The 10,200-nt window shown below is 32.8% G+C and overlaps 2 protein-coding genes across 2 annotated transcripts; one reads left to right on the forward strand and one right to left on the reverse strand.

Moving 5' to 3' along the window:
* Window positions 1-326: 326 nt before the first annotated feature.
* Window positions 327-10,194, reverse strand: LOC134270485 (dynein axonemal heavy chain 5-like; the record flags this gene model as incomplete). The annotated part of the gene is made up of 9 exons (XM_062752709.1): window positions 10,168-10,194; window positions 9,844-9,918; window positions 8,754-8,885; window positions 2,903-3,037; window positions 2,239-2,340; window positions 1,939-1,986; window positions 1,807-1,908; window positions 1,470-1,581; window positions 327-365 (listed from the first exon to the last, which is right to left on the reverse strand). Coding segments are annotated over exons 2-9 (706 nt in total), but the record flags the coding sequence as incomplete, so codon positions are not given.
* Window positions 4,188-7,833, forward strand: LOC134270486 (tripartite motif-containing protein 2-like). Its single transcript, XM_062752710.1, has 2 exons — window positions 4,188-4,287; window positions 6,087-7,833. The coding sequence occupies exon 2, from the start codon at window positions 6,087-6,089 to the stop codon at window positions 7,800-7,802; it is 1,716 nt and encodes a 571-aa protein (XP_062608694.1). The 5' UTR covers window positions 4,188-4,287; the 3' UTR covers window positions 7,803-7,833.
* Window positions 10,195-10,200: the final 6 nt, after the last annotated feature.

Raw genomic sequence — 10,200 nt, forward strand, 5'->3', positions numbered from 1 at the left:
AAAAATTATAGCTTTAAACCACCACTCAAAAAGATAAAAATATTAAAAAGAAACTTCAAAAACAAACAGTTAATTAAAGATATAAATAAAATGAACATAAACTGAATTTGACAAAGTCATAATATGTAAGTACACATGTAATGGAATTCAAATGAGGAACAAATATTACATTAGTGTTTATGCGTAATATGAATAACAGGTGAAAAGGGGCAGCATAACAATTCTTTGTCACAAAGTGTCATTTATTTCTTTAAAAAATTAATGTAAACAATTAATCTAATTAGCCACCAAACTTTCTGGCAAAAATGAACAAAAGTATTTTTTACCACTCAAACTCAATCGTGTGTTTTGTTTTCCTGAAGAAGCTGCAGATTGAATTATAAAAAATAAATCCTCCCCCACACAATTTATTCCTACAAACTCAAAACTTTAATGTCCACACTTCAAAAATGCTTAGAAACTGACCCCAAAGCATGAAAAGCTAAACCTCATGTATTCTTAAAAAAAACTTTTTGGAATGAATTACGGCATATGAATAGAGGACCATGTAGAACACTGAATAAAATGACTTGGAATTTAATATTAAATTAACTGGTAAATTACTTGTCTGAGTTTAAAATTGGTATTAAGTACAATTTCATGGTAGATTCTGTATGTATTTAAATGGAAGAGAAACAACAAAAGCTGATTATATATTAAAATAATACTAGTGGAAATTATAGCATTTTGTATTTCAAGGATATCAAATAAATATTACAAAAAAGAATAAAGAAAATGTTTAAGAAAAAAAAGTAATAAAATGCACTTTAATAACTGAGGATACTTTGAAAAGGTGAAATAAAAAAGCTAAAAAATAATTATGATCGCCCAGAACCATTTCTTTTTTACCATAATAATCCTGCTTACGTATTGAGAGGTCACTCAAACTCACTTCATCTAGCGACTCGTTATCTACAGTATCAACGTTAGCTGATTAATTCAACGAGTAAAAAATCAGATTCATTTTTCAGTAATTGTCATAAATTTTTTACAGTCACGTTAATTTCATAATAAGGAAATTTATTTATATTATATTTCATAATTTTTATTAAATTTTACTTCATCTATAAATGATTTCTTGTAAGAAATATGAGATCTTGTTTTCAACTACTCATACAAATTTCATTAAATTACAACCTGATGATGTACAATTGTCAGCTTAATAGCAGCTACATGTACAACAATTGTGTCAAAGTTTTCTTCTTCAAACAATTCTGTTTTTCCCCTTTTATATTGACATAATTATCTAAGATTTTTATAGGCTAAAGACTATTGATTCTTTAACCTCAAAAGTCAAAATTCTTCATTAAAAGTTATATACTATAAAATGATAATTCTTTTTTTTTTTTACAGAGAGTAAAGATGAATCCAGTAACTTAATTTCAAAATTGATTTCACATTATATTACAATGAAATGTACAAATCCTTACCAACAGGGTGAAAGTAACATCTAATGCACCTCCTCCACTCAAAATCTGTGGGTTCTCTCAAAGACTTTCTGTTGCACATATTCTCTAGAACATCTCTTAGATAAAGGGATTGCTGGAATAATGAAAACAAACATTTTTTCTTCAATCATTCCAATACCTGTTTACTGCAGTGTATGACTTAAGAGTATCTATCAGAAGTCAAACATTGCATGGCAATTAATTAATACAAAAACAGATAGCAGATCATCTTTTAAAACTTCTCACTTTGAAGTTTCTTGAACTTCTGAATTGCCAAAATAATATTTAAAATGATAAAAAAAAAATATTAGGACTTTACAGCGATCATGGACTCGAGCCTGGCTTTGTGGAGGGGTAACATAGGGTCCTCCAGAGTCCTCCACGCTCCTTTAGTCAGGACAGTGGCCATTTTGGCCCCATCCTTGCCCCTGGGGTCATGATTTGAACAAACTTCAGTGGTCAGTTTAGCTGTGGAAGCCTGGTACTTCTTCATGGTGTTCTATAAATAGAAATGGAGTTGGTTCAGTTTCATTTACCTGTCTATTTTTGTTAAGTTTCAAGAAATCTGTTCCTCTTATGATTATAACAAATAAAAATACCATGTCCAAAATTATTAAGATATTTCAGAGAATTTTTCAAAATGTTGAAGAAAAATTGAAATGAATCTGTCTCTTAGATAAAGAGTAAATGTATTGACTCATTTGTTCTGTAAGCTATTTACAAATGATATCTGTTTTAAATCAGTACTTACATGTTGCAGTGCCTTGCGGTCATACTTGAGTTCCCCTATCCCTGCATCACATTCTCTGGTCCAGTAATACAGCATTCCTATTCTGCAAACTTGTGCTGGGTACTACATAGAGAGAAATAAAAATTGTGGTCAACTAAATTATAACTCGATCATAATACAGTCTTTTCAAACATCTAAACAGGGGATTTTATTTAAAAATCAAAATGGCCCCCGCCCTGACCTTTCATCAATCATGACCCTGTTATTACAGTCCTGTATGATATGTCTCCTGCCCTGACCTTTCATCCATCATGACCTCATTACAGTCCTATGATGCCCCCTATACTGACCTTAGATTCCCATAGATCCATCATGACCCCATTATAACAGTCCTGTATGATCCCCCCTGTACTGACCATAGATGCCCATTCGTCCATCATGACCCCATTTTTACAGTCCTGTATACTAGTATTGCCACTTGTACTGACCTTAGATGCCCATTCATCCATCATGACCCCGTTATTACAGTCCAGTATGATGCCCCCTGTACTGACCTTAGATGCCCATTCGTCCATCATGACCCCATTATTACAGTCCTGTATATGCTCCCTGTACTGACCTTAGATGCCAATTCGTCCATCATGACCCCATTATTACAGTCCTGTATGATGCCCCCTGTACTGACCTTGGATGCCCATTCGTCCATCATGACCCCGTTATTACAGTCCTGTATGATGCTGATGTTCAGTTCCCGCAGTGTCTTGGCCACGGAATCTCTCAGTCTCTGTAACCACACCTCCACACCATCATTCAGGCAAACCTGACCAAAACAGGCAGAGAAAATTTTTAAAATATTTAGTAAATACTAAGTATGAAATGCCAGTTGGCTCATGATGTTGAAGAGCACACCAAATCTAAGTGTTCTTTGGACTATTATTTCTCGCTTTGTGTCTCACAATGTTACAATGAAGCACATACAATGAATAGCATATATAGTAATAATGTTTTCAAAATAATACCATCTTTGAATTCATACTTTACAAAAAACTTTTGAAATTTGTAATCTGGACACTGTTAATTATTACCTCCAGAAAAAAATAATTCAAGTAATACTCTGATCTGTGATATATTGTCCACAAATTTGACATTTTTTAACCACTTCTCTATATTATATGATTAAAGTTGAAATATTGTACCTTATGTTATCAAAATTTAAAAAAAATCAATAAGATCCAATAAATTTAATGAATTTCAATGTTCCAAGAGGCACAAACATTATCTTTAAAGAAATATTTAAATTCGTAAAAACACCATCGGGCATGGTTATATTTTTTTTCAATTTGGCCAGATTAGATAATGTAAGTTCTGATAAAATAAAATAAAAATTATAAAATCCATTGTTCATCGGACCCCGCATGCTCATATTTTAACAGAACAGTACAAATAATATTAATTTAAAATTCCCGCACTATTGGAATTCTGTGCTGTTTTCTGTTACATTTCCGCTCTACTTTTCGTCCTTTTAATCTACTTACATGTACTCTGCAAATCAGAAAAAATATAATTATCCGCTCAATTTTTTTTACACACCTCCTTAAAATTTTCCTTTAAAAAATTAATAATAATATCATTTAACCGCTTGCCCACTCGTACTTTTCTCATCGAATGACCGACGAACTAGAAAATTAATTGGTGTGGCCTTACAGAACATTTCAAACTGTTACAATGGAATTTATACTGGAATGAAATCAAACTTAATAATATACTGGGCGAGATTTGGGAATACACAACTGTTACATTCTATTTACCAGGTAGTTTAAATTACTGTACTAAATCTAGTTTGAATTCATATGTCATTATCAGTCTGATCGAGTGACCTCATATCAGGAAGAGAGCTGAAGTAGGGTATACAGTATGTAAATATTTTGTTTGTTAATACTGATAACCGTGATTGTATTTAATATCTACAATACAGATCTTGTTTATGTCATCAAAAGTGTTACTCCCACTTTTCAAAGTTTCAAAGTCTGTTTGAGAGGCACATATACTGCATGGCCATCTACAGATATTGTAAGTATTCAAATATTATGATATCCTTTATCAAATTCTTATCATTTTACTGACTTACTTATACTGTAACAATAAATTGATATTAAATAATACTATACAATTATGAATTTATGATTATATAATACTATACCGAGCCCGATATTGTTCAATATTTCTATGTGATAAAATATAAATACTTGGTTTTCATAAATCAAATGAAAATTCAAACTTTCAAGTTTGAAGCTTCATTGATTTTTGACAGAATTATGGCATTTTTAATATTTTCAATATTGCTAAGAGAACTGCGATTGTTTACAAAAATATAATGCGGAGAAATATAAATTTTATCTTAATGTGTATTATTTTATTAGTTTTAAGGCATTTACAACTTGAAAATCTTTCAGTTTTACCTTGGACAATATTGTCAAATCAGAGATTATTATATATGCTTGTTATATATGCTAGAAGATCTTCAACAATGAAACTACTATTGAAACAAATCAGGGCCACTTTTGCAATATAATTAAGTATAAACTGGGACAACCTGGTAATTAATTCTTATGCAATAATTCAGAATTATTATAGTAATCATTGCCTATGGGTATAGAAACAAGTAGATACAAAACAAAAGGCCCAAGGGCCACATCGCTCACCTGAGCTAGGAAAAAAGCACATATCAGATCCAATTGAAAAGTTTACTGAGGGGATGGGGGAGGGGGCTTGAATTCTAATACTACTTGAGAATGCCTCCATATCAACACTGCATATAACTTCTTGAGAATTTCTTGAGAAAAAAAAATTTTAAGATTTTATTTGAACATTTTGTTTGTATATATTACTTTGTAAAAATTTGAATTTGACTCCCCATTGTTTCCCTCCCCACCCCATTGTGGCCCCAACCTATCCCTGAAGGTTATGATTTGAACAAATTAGTATGTACACTTCCCGAGGATGCTTCCATATGAATATCACTAATCATGGCATTGCAGTACTTGAGAAGAAAATATTTAAAGATTTCCCTAGTTCCTATGTAAAACTTTGATCACCCATTGTGGTCCAACCCTACCCCGTGTGTCATGATTTAAACAAACTTGAATGTGCAGTACCTGAGGATGATTCAACATGAGTTTCATCTTTTCTGTCCCGATGGTTCTCTAGAAGAAGATTTTTAAAAGATTTTCCCTATATATTCCTATGTAAAACTATGTGACCCCGGCCTACCCCCAGGCATCATGATTTGAACGAACTTGAATGTACACTACCTGAGGATGCTTCCACATGAGTTTCATCTTTCCTGGACCAATGGGCCTGGAAAAGAAGATTTTTAAAAGATTTTCCCTATCTTTACTGATGTAAAACTTTGATCGGCCATTGTGGCCTCACCCTACCCCAAGGGGTCATAATTTGAACAAACTTGAACCTACACAACTTAAGGGTGCTTCCATATGAGCTTCATCTTTCCTGGCCCAATGGTTCTGGAGAAAAAGATTTTTAAAAGATACCATTAATTTTTCATTGTGGCAAGTTTGGTTAAAATTGGCCCAGTGGTTCTTGAGAAGACGATGAAAATGTGAAAAGTTTATGACAAAAACGATGACAACGACAACGACAACAGATGACAGACAAATTTTGATCAGAAAAGCTCAATTTAGCTTTCTGCTAAGTGTGGTTACCATAATAAAAGAATTATTTCTTCCTCGCTGTGAAGAACCAGTTGTTACTGTATTTTCAAGCTAAACAGTCGGATCAAAGTCTTGTGAAAAACTTATGTGCCCATTACTCATGTTTTAATCAGTGAATAGAAACTTTATAATTTTCAGATGGCATTATTCAAAATGGACATTCCTCAAAGAGCCCAGCACTTTTTAGAGTGTGGCATTGAAGAGTGTGATAGAAATTGTGAGTTCTATTGCAACCCTTGTCATCAAAGGTTGTGCAAACAATGCAGAGATGAACATCTGAAAAGTCCTGAAAACAAAAACCATGAGGTGGTCCTTTACCAACAACGCAAGCAACAACTTCCTGTGGAGAAATGCAAGATCCACCCCACTAAAGATGTGGACATGCTCTGTGAAGAATGCCAGGTTCCATTATGTTCTAAATGTGCTACAATGGGAGACCACGAAAGACATAAATTTGTTGATCTTGAAATAGTCTATGCAGAAAAATTTACACTCTGTCAACAGGAAATCTCCAAAATTTATGAGTACTTTCTCCCTACATCACAAGATTTACAGAAAGAAATTAAAAAAGATTGCTCAGAAATTAAACACATCATGGACAACATCAGAACATCCATGAAGACTGAAGGTGAGACCCTGAAAAGTCTGGTGGACACAGTCATATCTGAGAACATGAAGCAGTTAGACCAGATAGAGCATTCACTGTTAGAAGATCTAAACACCCAAGACAAGACCATGGATGATTACATCACTTATCTTAATAACCTTGTCAAAGAGCTCCATAAATACCTGTCCTCTACAGAAACCCAGAAATTAATGTCTGAGAAGAAACCAAAAATCCGATCCATACCAGAGACAACAAAACCAGTCACACCAGGATTTACTGCTGGTCAATACAGCAAAAGTGATGTCACCAAATTACTTGGTAAAATACATGTCCCTAACACTAAAGCAGAAAAAAGAGAAATAAGGCCCATTGAAAGTGTCCACAATATAGCAAAGAAACCTACACTTAAACAGATGAAAGAAGATAGAAAGAAATCTGACAAGAAACAAACAATGTCTCTATCTGCCTCTGTCACCAAGGTCAGGGAGTTCAAGGTACCAGGTGTTGATCGTGTATTCCATGTATCACGAGATCAATCAGACAGACTCTGGATCAGTGACTATAAAGGTAATCTTGTCCAAACAGATCTACAGGGGAATGTGATACAGAAGATAAAAACTAGTGCTGGATTTGGTTACCACACAGTCACACAGGATGGTGATCTGATCTTTACAGACAAAGACAAGAACGTCATCAATAGGATAACACAGGATAATAAAATCACTGAATTCATTAAAACTGGAGACTGGATACCACTCAGCATACACTCCTCCCACATCAACGGGGACTTACTGGTGGGGATGAGGAAGGATATAGAGGGTAAAGTCACCAGGTACAACAAAACAGGAAAAGAACTACAGAACATACAGAGGGATAACAAAGGACAGAGACTGTATGGTGGACCACGCTATATCACAGAAAACATCAATGGAGATATCTGTACATCAGACTACTATAAAGGAGTAGTGGTGGTGAATAAATCAGGACAACACAGGTTCTCCTACACAGGTCAGGGGTCAGGGTTCTCTCCCTATGGAATCTGTACTAATGTCCTCGGTCACATCCTGGTGTGTGATGTTATCAGTAACACTGTTCATCTCCTTGATCAGGACGGTCAGTTCTTGTCTCTATTACTCACACAACAACAAGGGGTAGACTGTCCCCGTAGTGTGTGTGTGGATGATGAGAACAATCTCTATGTGGGACAACTAACCGACACAATGACAGTGTACAAGTATCTACAGTGATTCTATTCTGACAAAAAAACACATCATGTGAAGTATATACCACCAGACATAAAATGTTGATCTATTTACCTGTCCTACATCTACTTTTATCGATGTAATTGTTTGGAATTGTTATTATAATATTTATAAATAATGATTCAGAAGTGTATAAGTATAAATAAAATACTTAATAAATGGATTTTTCAAATGCACATAGTTGAGGGTAACATTGAAAATTTTCACGGTCTCCCCATAAAAACTATGTCAAGCAATGTTAACTGTTGCTACACTGGAGAGCATGCAGCTTCATCATCAGTGGGCAAGTGTTTTTAACAAATATTTTTTGACGAATGAGATTCAACTTATTTATATTAAATGAAACATTGATATACACTGATATAACTTCTATTACGGTAACCGTTGTATTATTGAGCGGCAAATTTGAACTCATAAACGGCAGCACAATTTTACATCCACAGTTGTTAAATTATTTTAAAATTAGATTACAAAGAATGACTCTAATTTTTGCCCAAATTCGAGTACAACCTGGTTTGGCTTCGCGGATTAAAAAGCGTAAACTGACCCAAACCAGGTTATATTGAATAATTTTTAAAGCATCAATATACAATTTATATATATAATGAATACAGTGGACCTTCAGATATTGTGAAACATTGATATACATTGATGTTATTAAACAATTATAATTCATAAAACGAAATTTTTTAAGATGTTATTCTGTCTTGTTTAACTGGTGTTTCAGATATCCAGATATTTTTTCACATATCCGGACAAATTTGGGAACCAAAGCATCCAGATTATATCCACTGTAATACCATGGAAAATTTTTATCAGTATTAATAGGAGGTCTTTGAATTCACCCTGTTTAAATTCGCCCAAATGAGAGTATGACGTAAGGACGAAAATTTCCCTGTATACAATATTCAACTGCTCCCTCTTTACTTTTCCTACCTTATCATGCAGTAGAACCATCTCTCCATCTGAACTAGAGACAGACACAGCATCTCTAATGATGACATCCTTGATGATCCCCTCTGAGGGCAGGTAGGCAGGGCCATGGGCCATAGCACTGGGGTTCACACTCTGTAATGCCAGATCAAAACTTCATCATCTTTTTTAAAAATAAAGTTTAACATATCTTTTTATCTGATTATGTATCAAAGTACTGGTAGTTTTATTTGCAATTTCCTACCAATTTATTCACTTTATTTTATCAGGGATTTCATAAATCTTGTGAAGATCAAGTTGAATTATTGTATTAATTAATTTGATGAAGATGCTATATTAAGAAGTATTTCAAAAAGTTCATTTTGCCTATATGGACTTTGATGTGCCAAATTCCAAACATTGACATAACTTATGAAAAATTGCCTCCTGCCTCCTCTTATTGAAAAACCTGTTTATTCCTAACATCAGGTCATGTTTGCTGAACAGAAACTCAAACATGCATGATTTAGATATATACCCTTCTAAAATTTTATTCAACAAATACATAATTTAATAAATTCAATTTTTTTTTTTAACTCAAAACTTTCCAAGTGTACCAATGTATTGAAATATAAATATACAAGAATTATGAAAATATAAAGTATTAAATTCAACTTCTAAATTTTAAATGAAACTGATTTTTAAAAAAATAGATATGAAACAATATTGTTTATACTTTTCTTATACTAAAATACATACCACATGCATTTAAAATACAGAAAGTACCACCGATTTTATACACACACATTAAGCTAATATAAGTAATAATGCGTGCAGATCAACATACATGTAATTATTACTGTGGTATATGTATCATTAAAAATTGAATTTGAAAATAATTTTTGTCATCATTATGACAAAACTAAAACACCTTAAATTCAATGGACAATCAAAACATGCATACAAGTATAACATAACAAGTCCCAAAAATTGTGCAAATACACCTTCAAAATTGAATGCTTTGAAAATTCACCTAAATGTCAACAGAATTGCACAATACAAAATTATATGAAACACGGTAACAGTTGAAAACACTGAGAGTGCAGGTTCTTACGTATTGGGAGAAGTTAACTCCCTTTATTCCCGACATCTTGGATCTTACTCTCTTTTTTGTACTTTCTTTTTCCTGCTGTTGATTATGTCATCAAATGAATAAAATTAAAATTAAAGTTAATTTTTTTTCACCCCCAAAAATTTATTTTTAAAAATATATATTTAGTTTAAACTTTGAAAAATTAATACATCATTCTGATCATTCGTTTATTTAAAATCTAAAAAAATAAAAACATTTTCCATTTTCTAATATTTTCATAGATGATTTTACTATTTTAATATATTTAATTTTTTATTCCAGTGTTTAATTATGCATGCTGGGTACCTTTTGAAGTTTAGATGCTTTTTGTTTTTCTTC

This window comes from Saccostrea cucullata, unplaced genomic scaffold, assembly GCF_032062105.1.
Source record: "Saccostrea cucullata isolate Sc308-1 unplaced genomic scaffold, CSIRO_AGI_Scuc_v1 ctg18378, whole genome shotgun sequence".
NCBI lineage: Eukaryota > Metazoa > Mollusca > Bivalvia > Ostreida > Ostreidae > Saccostrea > Saccostrea cuccullata.